This window comes from Ctenopharyngodon idella, chromosome 22 (genome assembly GCF_019924925.1).
Source record: "Ctenopharyngodon idella isolate HZGC_01 chromosome 22, HZGC01, whole genome shotgun sequence".
Lineage (NCBI taxonomy): Eukaryota > Metazoa > Chordata > Actinopteri > Cypriniformes > Xenocyprididae > Ctenopharyngodon > Ctenopharyngodon idella.
This window is the reverse complement of record NC_067241.1, coordinates 3,207,086-3,221,219: the sequence shown is the minus strand read 5'-3', so window position 1 is coordinate 3,221,219 and position 14,134 is coordinate 3,207,086. Positions and strand designations below refer to the sequence as shown.

The following is a 14,134-nucleotide window of genomic DNA, read 5'->3' as shown; positions in this document are numbered from 1 at the left end:
ATCTACAGCAAATATTCCAACAATAGAGAATCTTAAACTTTTTTGGAAATTCATGTGCTACTATTTGCCTAATACTATTCTTATGTGACTGACATCTCTACTGGCCCTTTCACCAGCATTTGTGCTCTTACATACAAGAGCAAGAGCACTATCTTGTGGAAAGAAAGGGAATTATTTACAAAACACTACAATAAATATGAAAATACTTTAGAACAGTGATTTATTTGTTCATGATTAAGATGAATTGACATTCAAACAGTGTTTATAATGTCTAAAATGTGGTGCTACTAATACTTCAACAACAAACCGTTAAAAAAATCATCTCTTTCGAGTTACATTAAAATCAGTAAGCAGTGTCTTGACAAGCATAGACAAGCACAGAACTGAATAACTCATGAACACAAACAGGGCTTTCCATTCAAGCCTTCAAGATTTTGAGTTGTCAAAATGTAAAAGAGCAGCAGCTCCGTAATGATTAATGCCTCCATTCACTGAGGTGAGGTAGGTATAGCCTCAGAGCACTGATCTTGGGTCAGCTCTTCAAGTTATATCCTAACAGCTATTATGTAACATTGAGGTACAGTAACCTGATCCAGGACCAGCATTTAGGGGGCAACCTTACTCCTCCCGTTTAAAGGGTCTTGAGGGCTGGAGCTCTGGAGAGCCATCGGAAGATGAAGATCCAGACACTCTACATCCTGTCAGTTTAGTCTGGATCTCGTCTGAGGTCAGCAGCATCTGGTCTTCAGTCTCTTTCAGGACTTTGATGTGTGTGGTGAAGAGCAGGTAGAGTAGAGCTCCAGAGAGGAGCGTGCCCATGCACACAGCTCCCAGAAACCCCACGGTGCTGAAGGAGGAGTGGCATAGGCAGGGCAGGAGCATCAGCAGAAGGAGCAGCAGAGCGCCGCACATCAGACGCACTGCTTTGTCCCGCAGGGCCTCTGTTTGACACAGGCCTTCCTTCACCACCGCACGCGCCTCTGCGGTCACGCCCATCCAGTCTGATACAGGAAGTGCTGGAGAATACAGAATAAAAACATTCAATTCAACATAGAATTTGATTTTATTGAAATTACAATAATTTGATTTCACTCTCTGGTGTTTGTCTATATGACTGCCGATTAAAGTTTGGGGCTGGTAAGATTTTTTTCAATTTAATCTCTTTGGGACCGTTTACACAACTTAATAAAAAATAAATAAATAAATAAATAAATAAAAAAATAATGACTTTTCAACAACATCTAGTGATGGCCGATTTAAAAACACTGCTTTGAATCTTTTGTTTCGAATCAGTGGTTCGGATCGTGTGTCAAACTGCCAAACTGCTGAAATCACGTGACTTTGGCGCTCCGAACCACTGATTTGAAACAAAAAATTCAAAGCAGTGTTTTGAAATCAGCCATCACTAGATATTGTTGAAAAGTCATTATTTTGTTTTTTGTTTTTGGCGCACTAAAAGTATTCTTGTCACTTTATAATATTAAGGTAGAACCACTGTATTCACATGAACTGTTTCAAATATGTTTTTAGTAGCTTTCTGGCCACTGAAAGTGTAAATTAACTTGCTGGCAATAGAGGCCTCACTGAGCCATTGGATTTCATCAAAAATATCTTAATTTGTGTTCTGAAGATGAACGAAGGTCTCATGAACGACATGAGGGTGAGTAATAAATGACATTATTTTCATTTTTGGGTGAACTAACCCTTTAAGCTTTTTTGGAGGACTCCCTGAAGCCTTGTTTCTTATTGGACAAAGGAAAGTTAGTGTAAATTATCAAAGGAAAGTTACATTATTGTAAATTGTCTTAAAATTGTATATATGACTTCCATCACATGGTATTTGACCCAAGGCTGTGCAGACGAATCACACAAATGTATGAAATTCATACTGTAGCAACTGTAATGATGAATATCCCAACATATCATGTCCAACAGCATAATACTTTTATTCTTCAAGGATGCATTAAAATGATCAAAAGTGACAGTGACAGACAGTGACAGACATTTATAATGTTACAAAAGATTTCTATTTTAAATAAATGCTGTTCCTTTGAACACGGTTTCCTGCACCGGCTCCCTATTAAACATCGCATACAAAAATCTTGCTACTTACAAAGCACTAAATGGTTTAGCTCCCCAGTAAATCTAGACTAAAAACACATCTCTTTAACCTGGCATACACAACACATTATCAATTTCTATTATTCAAATCAGTTAAATGAGTGTTAGGCTGCATAAATTAGATCAGCCGGAACCGGGAACACTTCCTACAACACCCGATGTACTCATTACATCAGAAGAAGAATGACATCTACGCTAATATAAGTCTCCCTGTTTATCCCGAGGTTTACCGTAGTCAGCCCCGATCCGGGCCGTATCCAGATCAGATAGTGGACCTGCGCCTAGACACGACCAAAACGCAGCCCTGAATGTCAGCGGAGACCGTGTCTACTAAAACAATCCCGGTCATGTCGGTGAAGGCCTCACCGACATGACAGCCATCAGATCCTCAGCAGAGACCACAAGAACCACACAAGTCCTCCGCACAGACCCTATGGCCAGTTTCGGCTCCATACCGTAATGACACCATGTTCATTCATTCGTTGGCCTGAACTGGTCCCCTGACTGAGCCTGGCTTCTCCCAAGGTTTTTTATTTCCATTCTGTCACCTGATGGAGTTTTGGGTTCTTGCCACTGTCGCTTCTGGCTTGTTTAGTTGGGGACACTTGATATTCAGCAGTATTACTGATCTGACTGTACTGACTCTGTATGAGAACTGAACTGAGCTGGACGATGATATAATTTTTTGCAGAACTGCTTTATAGATGAAAATAACTAATTTAATAATTGGTGATCTTTACAACGGAACTGAATCACTGAACTGGCTTCAGCTGAATAACAGCCGAAATGCATCATTTTTTCCAGCTATCACTGTAAAGCTGCTTTAAAAAAATATTGTATAAGTGCTATATAAATAAAGGTGATTTTCCATAAACATATACAGCAGCACAACTCTTTTCATCATTGATAATAATAACAAATGTTTCGTGAGTATCAAATCAGCATATTAGAATGATTTTTGAAGGATCATGTGACACTGAAGACTGGAGTAATGATGCTGAAAACTGAGCTTTGATCACAGGAATAAATTACATTTCAAAATGTATTCAAATAGAAAACAGCTATTTTTAATTGTAATAATATTTCACAATATTACCGTTTTTACTATTTTTAATCAAATAAATGCAGCCTTGGTGAGCATAAAGACTTCTTTCCAAAAAAAAAAAAAAAGAAAATCTTACAGACTCCAAAATTTTGAACTGTAACGTAAAAATAATCATAAAGATCAACCCCTAAACACAACTATAATTATAATAAAACTTTTTTTTTATAAAAGTTGCATGTTTTCCAACAGTTCAAGCTGTACAATATCATACCTTCTCATACCAACAATAGAGCTGTGATGAGAGTGTGTTGGCGGTGTGCACTACAACAGGATTTTCTTGGTTATACTGATCTGAAATGATCCCTTGTGCAGTTCTGAGCAGTATGTGAGTACTCACCATTCCTCCATCCATGCTGTCTGCTGTCCTCTGACCGAAGCAGGGCCAGTTCAGCAGTCAGAGCCTCATGGTCAGAGTATGGGAAGGGTTTATCAGCCACTGAACCCTTGGTAGTGGACAGGGACTCACATTTCATGTTCACTCTCTGGGAGCCCTTCACAAGAAGAAGAAACACAAACACTAATGTTAATGGAAGAGCAGCAAGAATACTTTACTTTTGCACTGTGTATTCTGACACCTTTCTATCAGAACCAGCATTAACTTCTTGAGCAATTTGAGCTACAGTAGCTCATCTGTTGCATTGGACCACACGGGCCAGCCTTCGCTCCCCACGTGCACCGATGAGCCTTGGCCACCCATGACCCTGTCGCTGGTTCACCACTGTTCCTTCCTTGGACCACTTTTGATAGATACTGACCACTGCAGACCGGGAACACTCCACAAGAGCTACAGTTTTGGAGATGCTCTGACCCAGTCTTCTAGCCATCACAATTTGGTCCTTGTCAAACTCGCTCAAATCCTTACGCTTGCCCATTGTTCCTGCTTCTAACACATCAACTTTGAGGACAAAATGTTCACTTGCTGCCTAATATATCCCACCCACTAACAGGTGCCGTGATAAAGAGATAACACCTGTCAGTGGTCATAATGTTATGCCTGATCAGTGTGTATATATATTGTATGCAATGGTACATGTATTTGTCCTGAATGGTCACGGTTTGGTGCATAGTCAGTCACAGGCGATCCACACTCCAATACAGAAGGGGGCGCATGCAGTAATGCAACGCTGTTTGCTAACTACCACATCAGGAAAAAATATTCATACAAAAAATATTCTGGGGCCATGAAAGTTTCACGAAAATGATCAAAAATACTGGCGGAGGTTGGCAACTGGGGAGTTAATTTATCATAAATAATATTATACAATTATTTTTTGGGATTAATTTACCTTGATGAGTATGTAGTCAATCCTGATGCCCTTCTCAAAAGGAATAAGGTCTTGTTTCTTTGTGAAGTGATTGTCTGCTATCAGCGTGTGTCCATCTTCACAGCCCTGCCGAGAGCAACAGAAAGTGATGCTTCTAATAAAAACAGGACACACAAACAAACTGAATATGCATGTAAAAGGAAGTGAGCTCACATCAAACATGTCTGTTTCAGTAAAGCAGTCTCTGAGCCCAGTGTGGGATCTGAGGAGACGGTTTCCAAGGTCCTGAGGGTGCATGTTCAGATCCCCTCCCAGAATCACCAAGTCTGCTCCACAGGACGTGTGGCTAAAGAGGCCATACGGTATGAGTTTCCTAAGGTATGTGACCTCTTTTCTCTAGAACACTCTTACAAAATGCACTTTCTCTTACCGCACAAACTGCAGCAGTTCCCAGGACTGCACTATTCTGTGGGGTAGGTATTCATCTTGAGCCCTGGAGTACTCTGCATGCAACTGAGAGCAAAACAGTATCATTACTAAAGGTGCATCGTCTCCAGTTACTCACAAATAAACCCAGCTGAGCATGAAGAACACACTTCAAAACCTATTAAAGCCAGATCAGACTTTAGAGACAGTGACTTACATGAGTAACATAGACGTGTGCCTTTAACCCAAAAACGTCAACAATGACCAATCCAACTGCTTTGCCTCCAAACCAGTCACCATGGTGCAGCTGAGATGAACACACACACACACACACACATATAAAAGATCATGTAATTCTCTGTGCTAGAAAGTTGTTACATGAATCATTGTTCCATCAGTATAAAGAAACAAAACACATATCAGGTTTCTCTACCAAATCTAGTCACATTATGTCCCGTGTGAAAAAGAACTTTGGCATACTTTTAAAAAGAGTGCTTATTACAGAAATAATATGCGTGTGAACTAAATTCAATTCATTTCAGTTCAGTTAAATTAAATGAAATAATCACTTTTATTGAAATATGGTTAAAGTGTACTGCTGAATGTAAAATATACTTTAATGTCATTTATATTGAAATTTGTTTGTCATGTATTTAATTAAATATATTTGTAATTACACATTTGTAATGATGGAGTTACAATAAGTACATTTAAAATATATTAACTCTAAAAGTAATATCAAATAACATTACAGTTAAATTATAATCAAGTACTTTACATGTGCTTTAGTATGTTAGTCAACGCATCAAAATAAGTGTACTTCTTTAAAGCACAACAAAAGATTACTAAAACAATGATTTTAAATGTACTTTAAAGTGAAACTTAATTTGACATTATTACAAAGTTCAATTCATAAAAGTGTACTTAAGTGTGTTAAGAAACAATCATGAAAGTGTACTTGTCTTTTATTTCATTAATATTATATTATCTGCAAGTACAGTTTTTTTTTTTTTTTTTTTAAATATACTGGTTACACTTTATTTTAAGGTGTCATTGTTACAGTCTGTGTAGTTATACATTTAAGTACTGAGTAATAATTAACTACATGTACTTACTATAGGATTATGGTTAAGATTAGGGTTTGGTTTAAAGTTAGTTGAATGTAATTATGCACAATATATAGTTATTAATATAGTAACTACATGTAACACATGTAACAAGGGCACTGTAATATAAAGTGTTACCAAGTATACTTTTAAGATTTGAAGTACACTACAAGTGCACATTCAATACAATTAAGCACACTTCGTTTTCACAAGGGGTATCAGTAACAATTTATTTTGATGGTCCTTTTTGAACATTCTACTGACTACAAGTAACTTTGCAACTACATGTACATGCAACTACAACTTATTCTAACCCTAACCCTAACAGTCTACTTATACTCTACGTTAATTACAGTCACAAGAATGTCTAAAAGGGACCATCAAAATAAAGTGAAACTGAGGTATCATTTTACGTCTTTACTATAATAAGCTTCAGACACATTATAAATAAATTCTAAATTCTGATGTAATGTTTGGCCAAGGCTTTTCTTAGAATGCTTTCACACTTGGTTCAACTGCCTGGTTCAAAAACAAATTTGTTTGAATTTTTGCTCAGACTTTTGCCGGCGATTTACAGTCTGGACAAGCTGACACTAGTTGCCGAAAGCGAGAGCCAGTCTGCAAATTTGATTTTAATTTCTTAGAAAAGCGCATAGTGTATGATGGTCACAGACTCCGCCTACTTCCATACTATATAGTAGGCAAAAAACATTATGTGAGCTGAGTAGTATTTCTGAATTCATTCATAAAAGAAGACGAAAAGTAACCGGATGACATTCTACTTCCAGCAAGATTCTGAAGTGTGCATCTGATGGACACTTTACTATCCCATGAGGCCACGGGAGAGGATATATGAATGGAAGTGAAGTGATGATGATGCTGGTCTATCACATGACAATGACAAAATGGCGGATATAGTATGTCTAAATTTCATTCATACCATACATTCATACTAAGTTTCAAACAAAATGTAGTATCTATTGTAGATGTACAAAGGCCACACACACACAGTGATAAGCAAGCAGTAACGTTCAGTCAGCAGCTCACTATCATAAAATTAACCTTGACAGGGTGATCAGAACCCCAACGTGGAGACACAACATTAACCAACTAAATAAATAAATAAATGGACATTAAATATTAATTTTGAGGGTTTTTTTTTACACAATGAGATAATAATGAAACTAGCACAGCTACACTGAAGAAATCACTACATGGGACAAAAAGTCAATAATAGTTTAGCATTATTATGCAAAAATATCTGATGGCAGATTGACCAATCAGAATGAGGTATCCTGAAATAACTTACCATATATGGGTAGCCATTGAGAGAGTACTGGTAGAGCAGAGCGTCCTGGATCCTGTGTTTGGAGAACACAGCCAGACCACTGCCAATGACTCCACTGTAAAAACAACACCTTATCAGATACTAGAACATCCAGCTATAAAATAACATTGTCCTTTAAGTATCTCTTGTCTACACACATTCAGCTGTATATACACTAGCAAGCAGGCAGCTGCACTCATTTTTTGAGTATTAGTAGGGAGACTAATCAAGTCTCTATGATATTACAGTCACTACTGCTCTCATTCTGTTTTTCTGTGCAAGTCTATGAGAGTCTAGTTAAGTCTAGTTTTGTAGCGTTAACTGTAGATACAATAGTACTGCTTCCTAGATAAGTTAGATGATTACAAATTCTGCCAATTCAGCTGTATTGATTGCATGCCTTAAGATCAATGCTTTTTTTCTTGTTTCATAATGATAGGGATAAGACATAAAGATCGACTGAAAATATTCAGTACATGACGGAATATTCAATCAGATATCTGAAAATAAGACTTTAAATTTTTTTATAGGTGCAATAAGTGATTTCTGAGAAACACTGTTGATATCTGAAATCAACCCAAACAAACACACCCCTCCCTTCATTGCTCCACCCCCAAAATGTACAAACACTCAACGCAAGAGTGGATGTCTCTTTATCATAGCAGAAGCAAAGCAAAATAAACCTTGGCGAAAAATGAAGCGAAGATCGCGAACGAACGACAAAGAAGAACAAAAAATGAACATACAGTACAGAAGAGTTTATACAAGCAAGAGTTGGTTGTTAGTCGCAAGCAGCACACACTCAAAACCAATGTTACTCACGTCTGGAGTAGAAACAATGCAACCTCTGCGTCTGTTTTCAGGCCTTCCTGCTTCGATCTCTCCAGCGCTGGAAAGCTTTTCTAATATTAACACGGGTCCTAAAGCTCTTGCCTGATCATAAGTGATATTCTTCTGAGCTTTTCTCTTTTGTAATGTCTCTCAGCCATCTCTCTTTCTACAGTCTTTCTTCAAATCTTCCTCTTGCTCACTCTCTCTCCTCCCCCATCATGAGTTGACACGCCCCTATTGCTGATTGGCTCACTCTCTCTCTCTCCTCCCCCATCATGAGTGGACACGCCCTCTACTGCTGATTGGCTCACTCTCTCTCTCCTCCCCCATCATGAGTTGACACGCCCCTATTGCTGATTGGCTCACTCTCTCTCTCTCCTCCCCCATCATGAGTGGACACGCCCTCTACTGCTGATTGGCTCACTCTCTCTCTCTCCTCCCACATCATGAGTGGACACGCCCTCTGCTGCTGATTGGCTCACTCTCTGTCTCCTCCCCCATCATGAGTGGACACTCCCCCTGCTGCTGATTGGCTCACTCTCTGTCTCCTCCCCCATCATGAGTGGACACGCCCCCTACTGATGATTGGCTCACTCTCTCTCCTTCCCCATCATGAGTGGACACGCCCTCTACTGCTGATTGGCTCACTCTCTCTCCTTCCCCATCATTAAAGTGGACACGCCCTCTACTGCTGATTGGCTCACTCTCTGTCTCCTCCCCCATCATGAGTGGACACGCCCCCACTTCTGATTGGCTCACTCTCTGTCTCCTCCCCCATCATGAGTGGACACACCCCCTACTGTTGATTGGCTCACTCTCTCTGTCTCCTCCCCCATCATGAGTGGACACACCCCTACTGTTGATTGGCTCACTCTCTCTCTCTCCTCACCCATCATAAGTGGACATGCCCCCTACTGCTGATTGGCTCTCTCTCTCTCTCCTCCCCCATCATGAGTGGACACACCCCTACTGTTGATTGGCTACAAGTGTGTTGTGCTGCTCAGTCCGATCCACTTTGAACAGCATTTCTCAGAAATCACTTACTGAATCTTTAAATGGACAGTTCACCCAAAAACAATACAAAAGTAATAATTTATTCACTTATTCATGTTGTTCCAAAACTGTATGGCACTATCTTTTTTCCATGAAACACTAAAGGAGAACTTTTAAAGAATGTCCAGCCTGCTGTTTTCCATACAATGAAAGCAGACAGTGAGAAGGAACACAAAAACGTCTTTCTTGTAATGTGACACACCAATTTGTTAGTTCATTATTAGTGAATTATAACTTAAATGTTTGCCTGTTCCTGACAGAATGCTATCATGGGCTTGTGTTTCCACAGAAAGAAGAAAGTCATACAAATGATGACAGAATTTTCATTTTTGGGTGAACTGTCCCTTTAAGTGGGGATTTTATTTCCCGCCTTTTGACCAGGATCTTTTTTTTTCTCTGCATTACTCTGGAATGCGTGAGAGCGTCTAGCCGTTTGATCACCGATCAGAAGGTTTCAAAGTCTCTTTCAAAATCCCAATTGCTTTGAAGTACAAAGCAACATTCAAAGTCCCTCCATGTCACGGTGAGGTGAACTGACCTCTTGAAATAGTGAGTATGAGGATGAGAGGAGGACAGCTTTCCTTTCAGGAAAAGGAAATCTTTTTCACTCCAAACCTAGAACAATGTCAAAGATACCTAGATCAGTAAAAGTGAAGTTTATGTGTATGTGGCATAGTAAATTTATAAAGACATTTAATAAAAGTTTTTCATATGTGCGTATTGGACTGGAGACTGGAATAATAATGCTGAAAAGTCAGCTTTGATCACAGGAATAAATTACATTTTAAAATACATTCAGGTAGAAAACTGTTATTTTAAATTGTAATAATATTTTACAATATTACAGTAGTATTTTTGATCAAATAAATGCAGCCTTGTTGAGCACAAGGTTGGTTAGGACACAGTGTTATTTGTCCATTAGGGAAATTAAGGCAAAATGAAGTGCTAAAGCCACAAGGGCACTGGGCTGAATCAATCTCTGATGATAAGGGTGTTAAAAGTGCACAGTGCAACCCACTTCCTGTAACAGGGCGATGTCGTGCTGCTCTCTGTCCAGTAACTCCCCGATCATCTCATACCGCTGTGCACAATGTTGACTAAGGAATCGGATTCCCCTGAAAAACACCAAACCACAGTCACTACAGTCTTGTGATCTACCTCGAACCCACATACAAAACCCCAAAAACATGACCTCTACACACATGCAGTCATTTTCCAACACATATAAGCACAGCTGACCGCATCATTCCATCACATGCACACTTTAATAAACTGATGTGTCATCTAAATCAGGGGAAGTATTGAAAACCACATTTTCTGTCTCAGCTGTACAGTCACAATCTGCATTAATGCGTCTTTGCTGAATTTTCGGCTGTTGTTCCGGAACATGGTGCTGACAGTGCTGGCATCAGCAGAGTGGGAGGCCCACACTGCACGTCATGTGACCGCTGTCCGCTCATGTGCTTTACCCTTCACACTAACACCTACCAGGAGACGGCTGGTATATATATATATATATATATATATATATGGTCCATTATACAGAATTGGTGCAAACTGCTGTCCCACAACCAAAAAAACACATTTAAAAAGCATTTAAGTTTTCAAATTTTAGATGTTTACTAAGATCCTTCTATTATCTATTGAATCCCACAATGATATTTAAAATATCAGTAAGCTTAATATATATAAAATCATCATTTATTGGGTACTTTCAATTGGGAGGTGGCTGTCCCGAACCCTAACCCCTAAATTTCAATTTGTGAAAATGATATTGAAATATTTTTTTGCAATTTTTTCCACTGTTGTTTTAAAAAAAAAAAAAAAAAATTTTATTTATTTATTTTTTAAAAAGTGAAGTTAAAAAAAATATATTTATTTTGTTATTTTTAAATCCTGAAACTTTATGTAAAAAATGATGTATCCCTCATTTTCATGTCACTACTGAAACAGTGTGTGTTTTAGTCCAGTCTTAGACTGATTTTAACACACTTCTACGTTTTTGATCAGAAAATATTCCTGTGTTCCCAGAAAATATTCCCTCTCATAGCCTCTCTTTCATAGTATATAGGTCCATCACTTTGAGTTAAATGTGTTCAAAAGTCTGAAAATCTGTGTGTAACTTTCAGGAACGTCACGACTAAACACTTTTTTTCTGCAATTAAGCAAACTTTTTTGAGTGTTATTTCATAAAATTTTGTTTTTTTTCTGTGTACAACTGTTCAGAACTGTGCTAGCTAACCATGTGCTGATTAGCATCTTTAAGCTAGGCTCAAAATAATCTAAAATTGTCACTACCGAAACAGTCATGACTGAAACATGCCATTATTGTTTTGGTAGTGACAAAAGGGAACACATAATCATTTATTTGGGGGAAATAAACTAAATTTTAGTACAGTTATGCAAATCATTAGTATTTTAATGTGTTTTTAATATGTGAGTTAAAATTCTGTAATGTTTTATGATCGCTACCAACACATTACTGTCACTACCGAAAATGTGCAGTCACGACCGAAACATAGGATGTTTTGTCAAAAATAAAGTATATTGAATTATCAACTGAGATGTTATGATAGTGTTTGGTTCGACGTATATTCAAACTAATGAATCCTTCACTTTGAAATCAGTATGATAAACTTTATGCCTTTTACAAAGAAAGATTGGATTCAAAATACAACAAATCTCATAAATTACACTTTAAATATTGTTAAAATTTTAATTATTGATTTACCTGTGAAAACTTTTTTTTTTTTTTTAAATAGTAAAATAATATATTTACAAGGTAGACATAAACAAAATCTTATTAGGTCAATGTAACCATTCTTATTACATTATTTATTATTGTGTTTCGGTAGTGACAAATTTGGGGAGAGGAAAAATATAACAAAACTTTCTGAAAATACAATATGAGAATTAATTGCACAATAACTAAAAATGTGTATCTTGGATATTATACAATTTGCATACATACAAAATTTGTGGAAAAAGACATTTTTTTCAAGATGTTTCCAACCAATTCTGTAGAATGGCCCATATTATTCTGAGCTAACATAAACTAACAATAAACAGTTGTATTTTTATTAACCAATGTTAACAAAGATTAAAACATTGTAACAAATAGTGTTCATTGTTAGTTCATGTTAGTTAAGGCATTAATTAATGTTAACTAATGGGACATTGCAAAGTGTTACCGCATTCAATTAAAAAAAATCCATTACTTTTTAATTTCTGTGACATTTCAAGGCCTGGAAAAATGCTTGAATAAGAAAAAAAGAGATTATATTATTTTGCCAAAGCTCAGAAACATCTGTGAATGGACGAAGGACCTAAAAAATCGAATTAAATAAATGCACATCACACTTAAACGTGCAACAAACTCTTTCAAAAAACTCCTTTCAAATGCAATATAGAGCACTACAATTTACTTTCCTAGTTAAACAGACTTAGCTTACATCACCAACGACACATTAATGCAGACTGATAAAATATACGACCAAACAAAATGTTTTATTTCGTTAAAGCTCAAGTATGAACGAATAATACTCAATTATCTAATAAAATTACTAGATTATCTACTTAAAACCTGCGTTTTACACTTAGACGTGTGCAGCTCATAAAATATTCATAAGCAAATACATGCATAATTAACTAAATAAATAAATACACCGAGCTACTTTTCTGACCCATTTAAACAAGTGAACATTGTTCCGCAGCGCTCATAATATAAACGCGCGCGTCGTTTTGACGCGGAAGCATCATTTGACTCACCAGCAGTTGAGAGAGAAGACGCGCAGTTTGGCGGGCCGCTCTGTTGCCATGGTGCCGCGCAGCTCAGGCTTCATTCAGATCCTGCAAGCGCGAGTCATTTGAGTGCGCTTTAAAGCCCAAAGTACCGCACAAACATACACACACACGTATCTAGGGGCGGAGCTTAAACTAATCCACAAAGCAGCCAAACTCAGTGACATTTGAAACCTTAAGGTTTATTCATTTATTAAAAGTATTTACAATCAGATTTTATTTTGATCTATATTATCTAATGGGATATACTTACAATAACTTCACCAAAAGGGCTTAAGCATACTTTATAGGCTACTCTTTAGTCATGTAAATACCTGCATGGGACTGACACTCTCAAATCGATGCTCCGCGTGCACTACAGTCGCCGCGCGCTCGATAGCTCCCTTTCTGAGCGCGTGACAGTATTCTCTCATGGACTGGTCGATAATCATCATCGTCCCGTCAAATGACCTCCACTGTATCCAGTGTTTCACCTAACATTACACAGCACAAAGTAGCCCATGCGCATGACATACTGTAAACACCCGCACGCATTGTGGGAAACGTAGTCATATCATGAACGCAACTGAGTAGCCACAAAAGATGACATTATTTACCCTTCAACAGTCGAACATTAAAGGTAAATTTCAGTGATTTCCGTCATTTTGACAGACAGTAAATATTGTACCTGCTTTTGAAACATTCCAGTCAACACTGCTAATAGAGATTAGAAGTGAAAATAGAGATAATTCGGCTACATTTAAAGCATCCGTGTGAAAACAAATCGATGTGACGATTTGGGGAGAAAAAAAATCATTATACCATGTCACATTAAATTACCATGTGTTACATTATTATCTTGAAGTCTGAACATGAGAACGTTAAGGAAATTTTACACCTCATTCAGTCAAACTGACGGATAAGCATTATTTATAGGGCAACCTTATGATTTCAAATGATTTGTTTCAGTCTTTTTGAGACTTCTTTGAAACAGTAAGTAACCTGAATGCAGTAGGCTTGTCAGGAACAAGGTGGATAGTGAGTTCATGGGCCCTATTTTAACGATCTAAGTGCATGGTCTGAAGCACAGGTACACTTAGGGTGTGTCCGAATCCACTTT

The 14,134-nt window shown here is 37.7% G+C and overlaps 1 protein-coding gene across 1 annotated transcript; it reads right to left on the bottom strand.

The window, feature by feature from the left end:
- Positions 1-203: 203 nt before the first annotated feature.
- Positions 204-13,542, bottom strand: smpd2a (sphingomyelin phosphodiesterase 2a). Its single transcript, XM_051880878.1, has 11 exons — positions 13,350-13,542; positions 13,003-13,083; positions 10,253-10,349; positions 9,773-9,849; positions 7,333-7,426; positions 5,135-5,224; positions 4,922-5,004; positions 4,705-4,837; positions 4,513-4,617; positions 3,564-3,717; positions 204-1,016 (listed from the first exon to the last, which is right to left on the bottom strand). Exons 2-11 carry the CDS (start codon positions 13,074-13,076, stop codon positions 619-621), a joined length of 1,305 nt encoding a protein of 434 aa, XP_051736838.1. The 5' UTR covers positions 13,077-13,083; positions 13,350-13,542; the 3' UTR covers positions 204-618.
- Between the last annotated feature and the right edge of the window lie 592 nt (positions 13,543-14,134).